Source organism: Branchiostoma belcheri, unplaced genomic scaffold, assembly GCF_001625305.1.
Source record: "Branchiostoma belcheri isolate BF01 breed outbred unplaced genomic scaffold, Haploidv18h27 scaffold116, whole genome shotgun sequence".
Lineage (NCBI taxonomy): Eukaryota > Metazoa > Chordata > Leptocardii > Amphioxiformes > Branchiostomatidae > Branchiostoma > Branchiostoma belcheri.
Window position 1 is genome coordinate 288603 of NW_017802558.1, and position 12658 is coordinate 301260.

A 12658-nucleotide genomic window follows, 5' to 3' on the forward strand; every position below is an offset into this window, starting at 1 on the left:
CATAATCGTGATCCATTACTCGTAATCGGGGTCATGCCAGGTCGTAATAAGGGAGGGAAGTCAGAGGTCACTTCCTTACACATGATGTAGTAAAATTTGGCAAAAAACAGTCACAAGTTTTAATATACTCCTCACCTTCACATGACGTGAGGAAGTCCTGTGTGATGTCTGTCCAGTTGTACCTGACCTCTGGTTGTGTGTGCAGGACTGCCGGGGGCGGTGTGGCCACAACATTGTTGTCAGTTGTGCTTCTTTCAACACTGTTGAAACAAAATGGAGAATCATTTTCAGACATGCTTTAGGCCTAGAAAAAAAATGTCGCGTTTCCTGACCCTAGAAAAAACTGCCAACCCTAGCCTTTTTTGTGTGGACCCTGCAACGGAAAATCAAACAAGAAGCCATAGGCGACAATTCTCCGTGAAGTTTTATATATTTCAACAAAATCCCAAGCGTCAACGCCAGACCTACTGTGCAGACATTATAATTAGGCAACGGTTAATACCACGCTCGTCCCCAGCGCCCGTGGAGAAGCCATAGGTTATAGATCGTGGCTTAGCCCAGGCTATGGAAAATAAACTTTCTTTAATGCAAATCTGTCGTTTTTGTTTTCTTTGCGCTATCTAAAGGGTTAGGATAACCTACTCTACTCTGGCGGTATTGTCGTGCGCGCTCGCTAGTACGTAACGTTACACGGCGGCCATCTGAATACATGTACACTGCATTCTTTCTACTATCGGGACCTAAAACAAGACGCAAGATTCCTATTTTGGGGTATAAAATGCTGTCACAATGGTAATATATACCAAATGAAACGGACCTTTACAAAGTACCTCATTTGGTGACGCTATGAGGGTGTACCGTTATCCCTCTACATTTGCCCAGAAGGGAGTTAGTCGCGGAAGGAACTTAGCCACGGAGGGAGTTTTGGCATTCTCCGCCCGCGCCACAAACTCTCGTCCCCAGGACAGTTCACTCTGCTACCCAGCATGCTTTGCGCAAAATGCGTTCTCGGCCCCAGGACACAAATACACGCTAATGCTTCCGCACTGTGTTGCTCTGGGGACCCCGCCGCGCGCCCAGATGTGGATTTAATTATAGCGCGCTAGCGGACGCTGCGGAGGAGCGCGCCTGGAACAAGCCAAATTCCAGCAACAGTGGCGGTAAGCACCGCGAGTGTTACTACCGCCGGCCAGATAACCAGGATATCTGCTTACAGTACCTCTGCTACCAGACAACTGCCTAAACCTACGGTCTATTCCACAGGATTGTAAAAGTAGGGATGTTTCGAAAATAACCATTTACTCCAATATCAAAACAGCTACGGTAAAAATAAAAAGACGTGCATCATCCCGGACATAATGCAACACCACATGCGAAATTACACAGATATGCGACGTACGGCAGAATGCGTTTTGGCTGCGAACATCTTCCAAAAAACTTGGCATCTCTTAACCATGGGCAAAAACATCTGGAACCACTTATAAAAACCACCCCGTATCTGCATGAACTTTTACCTCCCCCCCGCTATTCCAAACAACGCGTTTTTCTGGACCGTTCCAATTCGCCTCGTAATTGTAGGGGTGCGTCTGCGATATTACATTGACCGCGAAAGCAGCAACGGCAAAAATACACATTCGTGCATCAACACGGGCATGCCCGCAGACGGCGTATAAAATTGCGTGCCGATTACACGAAGAGAACCCAGTGTTTTGACTGCGAACATGAAAAATCAGCCGATTACAACACTCCGTCCGGAGGTCCTGACCTCCTTCACGGAGTAATAAATGTTTCGAGCTGATCGAACTTTTCAACCTCAATGATCTGACACCCAAGTGATGAAACAATGTACAATCCGGGTTTTCCGACATTGAAAATATACATGGCCTAATGCAAGTTTTACTTTGTTAAACTGTGATGTAGACTTTGGAATTCTTTAGATCTAGAGATCCAACTTCTATAGATCACTAGAGATCCCCAAAGTCTACTACATGTATGTTATATTAAAGTCGTATCACTAGAGATCGCCAAGGTTTAAAAAAAAAGATAATCCCTACCCGTTACAGACTCTAAATTTTTTTCAGGACTCAAACAGGAAACACATTTCTTTCCTTAGGCCTTACTCACACATCGATATCACAGATCCAGCAGAACTATCTTGCATGGCTTGCGATTATCTACATGTAGCATTACCAGTATTAGCATGGTATCTTTGGCCAAGTTTTTTTTTTTTTGGCTTGGCCAAGGAGGTTGGTTTTGCACACCTTGTTTTGTTTCTTTGTTCCGAGGCGAGGTGGCAAATTTGTGTGAGTACACCTCTACTCGTGCTTAAATCCTTTACTTTACTGTCTTACTATGTTACGCTAGATATCTCTTGTATCAAACACCATCAGGAGATTGTCAAACCTTGCAGGAGGGTCGACTTCACCAGTTGAGTCCAGAACAGAGTCGTCCATCACGTTTTCGGCGGCCATTTTCTTTTAACCCCGAGGTCAACCTGGACTCAACCATTACCGAGCATGGCTAAAATATTCAAAAATAGTCAAAAATATTCTCACAAATAAGGAAATTTAAAACATCGAAGAGACAACACATAGAGCCAAAACATTCTTGTCAACTGGGGTGATCAAAGAAGTTCATTCAACATTCTCTTCTCTTCTTCTTTTCTTTGTTTCGGAGGAGCCTACCATTGCTTTACATTTTCCACTATGGCCACAGCAAGTAAATTTAACGGTGCACACCCCAGTTCTTCCGCGACAGGGGTCCACGATAGTCCGTTGTAAAAAAGTGACGAAAGGGTTTTGAGGGTCCAAGTTTGAGGTGACATTTCTTATAGACTGCCACGAAGTATCATTAAACATTAACATGGCTGAAGAGTGTAAGAAATGGTGATTTTGGGGTGAAAATTTCTTTTGGCTCCGAACCTTACTTCCGGGTATCCTTGCGCGCCAAGTGTAATCCGCCCGTTTGACCTAGTTTTCGCTCTGCGGCTTCGTAGGGGTGGATTTGCAACCCCTCGCGCCGTGGACTGTTTAGAAAATTACAGTACTAGAATTTTCTTTATAATTTACTCGGGTATAGTCAAGGCTTGGGTCTTTCTGCCAGCATCAGTCATTTCTGCCGGAAAATTTTTTTTTGTGGGATTATCCTACGCGAAAATTCGCAATTTTGGGCATTAATTTTGGAGTGAAAATAATGATTTTTCCGTTGATTTTACCAAACTTAAAAAGGTTAAAGAAACCAAACTCAGCTTGTCTTGTAGCTGAAGAGATACCCTTTCGTCCCATATACAGTTATTCTCCTTCCGAATTATTCCACGCCAGAGACGGTCGCTAGATTTGAGGGTGTGCAGCTTCGAATAGAGGCCCCAAATAAACTGGGGTGTGCCCCCTTAATGGTTGACATCCTCGGCAGACTCCAAATCTAATGCGATAGGGGGGAAAAAAAACAAGGCGGGCCAAAAAAACAAGATCTATACCTTTTAAAATTTTGACATCATCAACCTTTTTAAACAAGAAATATCTATTTTGTGCTGTTTACTGCCAACTTTTATAACATCCATTTGCCACTAAGAATAAAAGTTTTCAATCATGGTACAAATGGTTTTGATTCAGTAGGAACATCACATATAAAAGGAATGAAATACATCACTGAAAAAAGTAAAAGACAAAACAATAAATCAGAGCCTTGTTTTGTCTCCTCTCTTCATATCTATCTGCCATCCACGTTCTGGCATGGCAACAGACATCTTTGCCCATTTTCGGCATGTTGACCACTGTCAAACGGCAAAAAAATTTTTTCCCTCCATGTAGGCGAAAATTAATGCACGCACTAATGTCATTCACAAAAATTACTTGCTGTGGCCCAAGTTGGCATCAAACATCCGTGAGACTTGACCATGACATACAGACAAACAGAAACATGTCAATAAAAACAGAAACATGTCAATAAAAACATCAACACACAATATATCAGCTCCAGCTTTTATTCACTCTAGGGTTTTTCCTACTGTACTACCAAAATATATTACTGACACAGTTACAAACATAAAATTGCTCACGCAATGTTGGCTACATACAAAAATAGTTTAGTCTTGTGTTAAATACACAAATAAAAGCATGTCTAGGAAATACAGTCAACAGAACAGGCTTCAGTAAAATCATGGCAGTATGTTATAATTTAAGAAGTACAATATTGTCATAGCCTTTTACAGATACACAATATATACCCGGAATATTATTCTTGCAATATTTTTCTGTATCTGTTTGTAAAGACGTACTAACATAATCACAAGAAACATTAAAATTGGCTTGATTATAACCGGTATATCAAAATTATCAGTTAACATTTTCTACTTGTTCTCACAATTCTTTCACTTTTTAGATTTGCAATTGGTTACATAAATGTAGCCCAGACTTTCAAGCAGTGCAAAGAGAACAAGAAATCACAAAATGCCTCCAATCAAACCAAGTTATACCAATACAAATGCATGAAGAAGCAATGACATGGTTTTGAGAGAACAAAATCGAGAAAATTGCAGGACTAGCTTCATGCTTAGGGCACACAAGTCTGATATACAATATGCATCCTTTCATCACTGTTAACATATTCTGCTAGGCTTCTGATTAGCGACAAGGGCATTCACATGGGAAAACAATCAATGATCTTTCCCATACCCTGGTACATTTGATACCGTGGACAACAATCCATAACTACGTAAGAATTAATCGGTACCTTTGGCTGCCAATTTAACACATAACATGATGAAAACAACCAGACTTCAATCTAACATTTATGTACTGTAACGGCAACTGCAATGTCACACAAACCAAAATGTCAAAACAACACAAAACTGTCACACTCTCAGTGATCAGGAAGGGGGTTGATTCACAGTTTATATATGTTATGGTTATCCCTAATCATTGCTCCTGAATGTCACATCATGTCAAACTGCACATCATGACAAACTCTTACATATAGCTGTAACTAGTTTCTTTCACTTCCTGACTTGCAACAACCTTTAGAAAAGGAAGATCAGATGGTTCACCATTAGGATGTAGTCTCCACCAGACTCCCTTGCAGGCTAAATAAATTGTAGAAATCAGCCTAAAAGGGGATATAATTGGCCAAGGGACAGCAATAGAAGGTCCAATTTACCTGCACTGCCGATTTCTACCATTTCTTCAGCCTGCAAAGGAGTCTGGTGGAGACTAACTAGGATGCTTGTTTGCAGAGATGAGGCATCTTAAAACAAGACCAATGGATGTGGCTTGACTCATAGAGTGTTCCCTGGATTGTTACGTCTAAAGTACACATGACTTCACCCTTCAGTGATATACAGTGGGTCACGACAGTAGGTCACAGTGTAGCAAGAAGTGCCTGTGTCTCACAAGCTGGATCACATCAATGCTGTAAACACATACAGGTAGCCTAGATGCCAGACCCATAACACGCTAGGACCAGAGTTAGTCTGCGACTAACTGAGGGGGGATGTGGTATAATTGCCATGGGGTATGTTGGCCCTGGAGCCGAGGAACTGGCCTGTGTAGGCCCTGGAAACAGTCTGGCACCCTGGCTATATAGAGGTTGCTGTCAAAAGCAACCAAGACACCTAGTTTTTCTCTTCACTGAATCACCAGAACTGACCTGACCAGTGATTCTGCATCAATTAGTGGACGAGACACATTGTTTTTTTTTAAGTTCTTTGGTTGAAAGGTAGTTTTGTGTTTGGCATGTGTGAATTTCTGGTGAGCAATGAGATCTCAGTTAAGTTTAATACCCAGGCAAAAAACATAGTCAAGAAGTCTCAGAACACTTGCGCTTCATACACTTCAGTTATCTACAGGACTTTCCCTACATATCTGCACATTACTGTAAGAGTTGCACTTAATTCTTTAGGGCTTCCTTGCTCTGTTGCAAACCAATTTTCTTCCTTAGGACACAGAAGTGTGACACAACACTTCTTGCAATAAAATCTGGGATGCTTCTGGTTCTACATCATCTCACTGGAGGAAAATACGTGTACATGTAGAAAACAAAGGCAGTTACATTTTAGATAAATCTAGGCTTCTACTATCACCTCATATTGTTAACTCCTTTACAGATAAAACTTACATCCTTTTAGTTAATACTATCTATAGTATATTATGTACATGTAAGCGGTTATGCATACACCTCCACTGATCTAAAAACTAATTAATCATTACATATAAGTTGTTGATTCATAGCTGTAAGAAGCCAAAATTAAAGCTAGTACCTCAAGTTCAACCAAACATAAATTACAACCTGCAGTAAAGTTTATCAACATGATAAATTGTAACAGGACAGCTCCAAACTTAACCAGTTGACTTTCATAACAGGGATTTTCCCAGTAACGGGCATCACTTTTCTGGTATCAGGTATTTATGAACCAACATAAAAATAAAATACATTAGTAATGCCTTTCTGGGTTGAGTTTGACTAGCAACCTTTTATCAAACCCTGTCCAACTTCTAATTATGCTTCTAACTCTTCAATCAAACTCCTATTATTCTTGTTTCCTGTGCTTAGGGCATTTTTCAATCAAGGCAGACTGAGGATATATAGATCAACATCTTTTCTGCAAGATAAATGTTTTAACATTACAATTTCTATTGGAAGCCTTACCTGTACATTTGTTGGCACAACACTGGCTGATAAGCTTAACATACAAACATAAATTCTCTTGATATGTCAAAAATGCCAGACGTTACATATATTCATAATAGTGTGAACTACCTGACAGCTCCGTAAAACAACAAAATTCCTCTCGATGCGATGGACACAAAAAAGGACAAATAAAAACACAATGCATCTATTTACATGTACTATTTATGTAGTAAGCTTTAAAATCGGGACATGCTACATACTAGTATCTCCTTCTGTATTTGAGTAAAAACCAAAGTGCTGTAGATTATCAGCAATGATGTTTGTGGCTGCTATCTTGCGTCAACATTCTCCAAGCATTGTACAAACAACACACGGTGCACAGTACATCTGGGTTAGACATTGTCGTACTGAATCAGTGCCTCTTGTAACTTGGAGGTGACCTGTTGGTAGAAGGCTATTTGCTGCTGGAGGTAATTTTGCATCATGACTTTGATGTCGCTGATGCGCTCCTTGTGGAAGTGGTTCATTTCGGCGAGGGTGGCGTACGAGATGGTCTCCAGCCGCTGCTGCACTCCCTCCACCTCCGACGCCTCCATTTTCCCCTCCTCCTGCAACTTCTGGCATTCTCTGAACTTCCCCATGGCTCCTTTGTGGACTTGTAGTATGTCCGGGAACGTGGGTATTATACCCCTGTACTCGTGCAAGGCATCCATGAAGGGATGCAAATCATTCTTTGGCTGCTCGGAGAAGAGAAGGCCGATTTCATCGTACGCCCTTCCTGTAAACGCTATTGCTTCTGTTAACGGTCGCGATTTCGCCGTGTTGTCGAGTTCGAAGGACGTGCTCAGCGCATTGAAGGCAGCTCCAACTTTCTGGAATTCGCGCTTGTACGGCCCGACATGCTTCTTGGAGCTGTCGTGGGCCGTGTTGTACACCGTTTTCACACTGTCGTCCATACTCTTGATAAACTTGCCAAAGTTGTCCAGCTGCTGCTCCACGTCCTGCATGTCCAGTGGAGTGGACGGCGTCTCGATGGCCAGGAAGAAGCTCCCGCCGATGAGGTTGTCCCTCTCCGCCCGGCGTTTCCCCGCCTTCCACGTGTTCTTGTCGTCGCCGCAGCTGAGAAAGTGCTGAAAGACGTCTGCCCGCGACACGATGGAGTGCCGCGTCATCCGGTTCATCCACAACTGCAGCTGGGGCCATGCGGTGCTGGATAAACTCCTCCTCGTACCGGCCCGTCACCTGCTTGTCGGGGAGGGGCGGGATGGAAATCACCGAGAACTTTTCAACCAAGCGATTGTACAGCCAATCAAAGTGCTTGTACCTGCGAGTGACACTCCTGTTAGTGTGGGTAGGCGTAACCTCGTAGGCGATGAAACTCTTCATGCCTTTCAGCTTGCTTGCCTTGGTGGGGTTTTTGATCTCTACACTGAAGACCTCTGGACTTTTCCCCCACTGTATCCCGTCTGAAGTCTCCACGACTTCCATTCTGTCCCTGGGGTCTACAGTTGCCTTGGCAGATCCCAGCATGTAGTTTTCTCCTCCTGACTTCACAAACACCGTGAATCTGTTCAGACTCTTACGGATCGTCCCCGAGCCTTTCGCGTCTCCGGCACTCGACTGGGAGTGAGACGACGGTTTCCTTGGCTGCTGCCGGTTGGGTGCGGACAATCCGAACACGCCCTCGCCGGCCAGTTCATCCGGGTCCTGCTGAGACGCTCTCCTGTCGCTGTAGTTGCTGCTCGTGTCGTCGTCCCAGTCCTCGTCCCAACCGTCATCGTCCTGTGAGTTGGAGAAGTTGTAACCCTGCTCTCCTCCCCCGCCATCCGTGGCTGTCTGCCCATAGCTGTACGATGAACTGTACGCCGTCTTCTGATATTGCTGTTGGTTGTACGAAGAGCTGTCCCAGCTGCTGGCCTGGCCGCCGGAGCTGTAAGTGTTCTGATTTCTCGCGGGGATCGCCGGGGGCTGTGGAACGCTGGGAAGCGTTTCTACGTACGCCTCCGGGAAAAACCCGACCTCGCCCTGCACGTTGCGACCTTCCCACCAGCCGTCTCCGACGTCCTGTCTGGTCACTGTCAGGATCTCGTTCGCGCGGATGGAAAGCTCGCCGTTGTCGGCGACCCCGTCAAAGTCGTACATCGCTCGGACCTACGAATCAGCACAGAAATATACATGTACATATCATTGGTAAATACAATCAATACTTATTACATCTAAGGTTTCCTAGAAAAACTATCAATATCATAATCTGCTATGTTGCGGAATCAGCAGTACAAAAGATGATGATGATGAACTTCTGTAGTCAAAGAAGGGACAGGTACACTGTACAAACAACATGACTAAAGCAGAGTTTAGTAAAGTCACAGTAAAATGACTCAATCAATGAGTGCCAGTGCACCTGGCAACAGGTAACTGGTACCACCTAACTGGGTTGGAATTTCAGTTCCATCAACACCTATGTTTTTCAAGTCCAGTGACCAAGGGATATTATTATCCACTTTCAGGCACCAGCTATGATTACCAATTTCTGAATTCTGATGCCACGAATACAAATGGACCGAGATACTGCATGTTCAACTTGTAGTTTGCATTTGTGTAGGTGTATCACGCACAGAGCTGGCACATTTCCAATTATTGTTATGAAAGATGTCCATAATTTTCTCTTGTCAACTTTTAGTCTAGGATGTCAACTATTTGATGAGTATCATGGGTGTAACCATGATGCATATCAGTTTCAATTCGTACTTTTTGAGGTATAAACAATTGACTGAGATTCAGTCAGGATTTGGATCGTTAGAAATCACACCAACAATGTTATAAGAACTAGGAAGGACGACAAGCCTAACCCTTCTGTCCACTGCGCCCTCCCATCCCATCATGAGTTGCTCACACGTTACCATTATTTTACTATGCAAGATTTAGAAAACTACGCAACTGGCATAGTAGTTACGGCATTTCTACCTGGATCTCAGTCCCCATCTTGTTCTTCAAAGATCCTCGTATAGTCTTGGAAACGTCGTGATCAAATGGCCGTTCCTTCCGTGGAAGATAACGCCGAAATTCCGGTGATTTTGTGATTCATCCGATTCTCGCTTCTGCCTCCATTTTTGTCGGCTTAGGTCAGCATGGAGGTTAATGAGGGGTACTTAGTAACGCCGCTAAGGGAAAGATTCTGCGTACTTCGAAAAAATAGCAGATAAGTTCTGAACCACAATCCATAGCCATGTGCACAATTTTGGTGTAGTACTTTAGCAAACACCTATACTCTTCGAAAGAATGAGAAAAACTATGTCTATTGTGATCGCCAAACCCCCTAACAACTCCCCCAATGCAGCAAGGAAATCTAGCGCTACTGAGCTAAGCTTGTGATTGGTTTAACTCTAAACATACGGGAAACTTCCACATGGTGTGACAATCTGGCCAACCAGAGAGAAGAATCCCTGCCTCACAATTAGAAACCAATCAGCGCCTAGATGTGCCGATCATTCGGTAGTATGGATTCAAACAAAATGGCGGCCCGGTGGTGAAAAAAAATCCGCGAAACACAATTTTTCAGCCTGTATGAAATATTCGGGACGTTGTTGGGTGCAGATCTTCGAACAAAAAAAGCCTTGGACGGACATTTCCGGATATCTTTACGGTGAGTTTGTAGGAAGCATTTCTCTTCGCCAAAATCTCCCCTGAGTGCTCGACGTGATGCTCATATGACGTCAGGGGATAAAGAAAGTAGCAACGAAGCAACATGCAACATCGACATAGGTTTCACACCAGAACAACATAAGGTTTTACTTGAATCTTTACTGCTTTACCTCATCTTTGTGCATTTGGTGAAAAAAAATGATTGTATGTGCTATCAACTGGTGGTGATTTGACAGTGTTTCCCTTCACCATATTTTGTCAGTCACAACACCACATCACATCCCCCATCGCCATGGAGGAGTTGACGTCCGCTCTGGCCAGTTCCTTTTCCGTGTCGAACGTCCCGAACAACCCGGCAGCCCCGCACCCCCGCCTGGCGCAGTACAAGGCCAAGTCACATGACCTGGCCCAGTCGGAGAGGAGGAGACAGATGCTGGATCGACAGAAGAAGTGAGTCTGAATCTCAGATGACAGAATTATGTTTAAACCCGCACAAGTGACCACTTGTACGAAACGACCACCAGTCCAATTACAAATGTATGTGTTTCCCGCAGATATTTTATCCTATTGACACAAGCATTAAAGCTAATGTTATATTATGTAGAATTTTGACTATTTCAAACATCTTTATATTTTAAACATTTTCTTGCTCTGTAAGCCTACCTGGGTTCTTAATGACATTTAGGGATCAAAAGATCAACGTCGTTACGCCGCAAAAACGTGTTGGAAAACTGCGCACTTCTCGGCGCTAGCACTGATCGGGGCCATGTTTGTTTACATCCGACCGCGTCCGAGCATTCCCGAATCCAGCCGAACCGCAGGTCACCGCAGAACACGTTATTCTCTAAAATACGGCATTTGCCGGGTCACGATTTGACAACTGTCAATAGTGCAACAAAAACACCTTAGACATACGTAACCTTTATACTTTTTCATATCTACAGGATTTGCCTAGTACAACAATGTAGATATTTCGTGCATTACAAAATGACAGCGATCGTTATGGCCTTCCAAACATTAGCATTTTTGGTCAGTTTATCTGTGCTTTTCTTTTTTTACTGGCCAACTGGATCCCATTAGCTAATACCACAGTGTGATAGCCCACATCTTCACCTTTACATCGATACCAAAGTCCCCTGGTTAGTTTTAGGACAAACGGGTTTGCCCCAAAGAAAGCCGCGACGGTGCACACATCGCGGTGACGAAATTTTAGCCCAGTTGTAGCTACCGGCACACACCATTCTGAGTTTCCGCAACATTTTGATACATTCAGCGTAATGTCATAAACTTCGTTCCTTGGTATGAGAAACTGTATGAATGTGGTTACCACATGCAATATGATAAGTGACATGATAACTTTCAAGTATATACAAAGAGAGGATTTTAAGATTAGGTACTGACCCTTCAAAAATTGGCAAATTTGAAGTCAGTCGGCTTCGAACTCCAGCGTTCGAAAGCGTTCGAACCATGGAACCCAGACACACGCCGGAAGTTGCCAAAGATTTCCGAACGAAAACCGTTGTTTGTTTACATTCTATTTTTGGGGGCACAAATAAATACGTATGGCCTTGCGCACCTTATTCTCGCGCTGCGCTGAGTTGCCGAAAATGCGAAATAGCGACGCTAATACGTTGAAAGTTATCGAAAATGACAATCTGGATGAGAAAATTTCAATTATTTGTAATTTCAGTTTTGGCGCGAAAATCCTACATAATATCACTTTAAAGACAATATGACACCAATAACACTGAAATGCACCATTCCAAAAAATAGTCAAATGTGATAGGTACTATTCAATGAACAAGGCGTTTGGACCTAAAGTAAACCTAAATTGGATTGTAATTGGATTAAGCAGCGTCAGAGATCAAGAACTGGAACTTAGTGGAAGAATTATTTTCATGATTCTATGCCCCTTAACATCAGAAGAGTGTACATGTAGGTTTGGTCCAAACCTCTTTGTTCACACAATACTAGTATCTCAAGGAGATCTTTAAAAATATGACAGAGATAGGTTGCATTTATGGACAGAAATTGTTCCTACATGATGCACATTGCAACACAGGACAGACTTGGCTATACATGCATGATGGACTTGTGTTCTAATTTAGGGACCCATCGTTCAATTTGACAATATGGCTCATGTTTCTACTCAACATGTAGACAGCGTCAAGACTTGGCAAACTTAGCGCGGCGACTAGCCGAGGATGACTGGGAGAACTGGAGCACAGAGGAGGAGGAAGAGGAAGAGATGGATTACACACGAAAGAGACCCAACCTGTATGCAAACCAGGTAGGCTCTCAGGGTTAAAATAAAAGTTAGGAATCTCTATTTGTATTGGTGATCTGATAAACTAGTAAGGCCTAGGAACGAATAGTTGTGCTTCAGGTTTCA

The 12658-nt window shown here is 43.2% G+C and overlaps 2 protein-coding genes across 2 annotated transcripts in view; one reads left to right on the forward strand and one right to left on the reverse strand.

Moving 5' to 3' along the window:
- Positions 1-5627: 5627 nt before the first annotated feature.
- LOC109462406 (sorting nexin-33-like) lies at positions 5628-9989 on the reverse strand. The gene is given in 3 exon segments (XM_019758948.1): positions 5628-7820; positions 7822-8775; positions 9589-9989. Coding segments are annotated over 3 exon segments (1776 nt in total). The 5' UTR covers positions 9607-9989; the 3' UTR covers positions 5628-7016.
- A 109-nt stretch (positions 9990-10098) lies between these two features.
- The window catches only part of LOC109462407 (snurportin-1-like), a 13262-nt gene continuing 10702 nt past the window's right edge, over positions 10099-12658 (forward strand). The window contains exons 1-3 of the mRNA XM_019758949.1: positions 10099-10267; positions 10529-10716; positions 12427-12556. Of these exons, the coding sequence (XP_019614508.1) occupies positions 10559-10716; positions 12427-12556 (288 nt within the window). The 5' untranslated portion in view covers positions 10099-10267; positions 10529-10558. The remainder of the gene's footprint in view (positions 10268-10528; positions 10717-12426; positions 12557-12658) is intronic.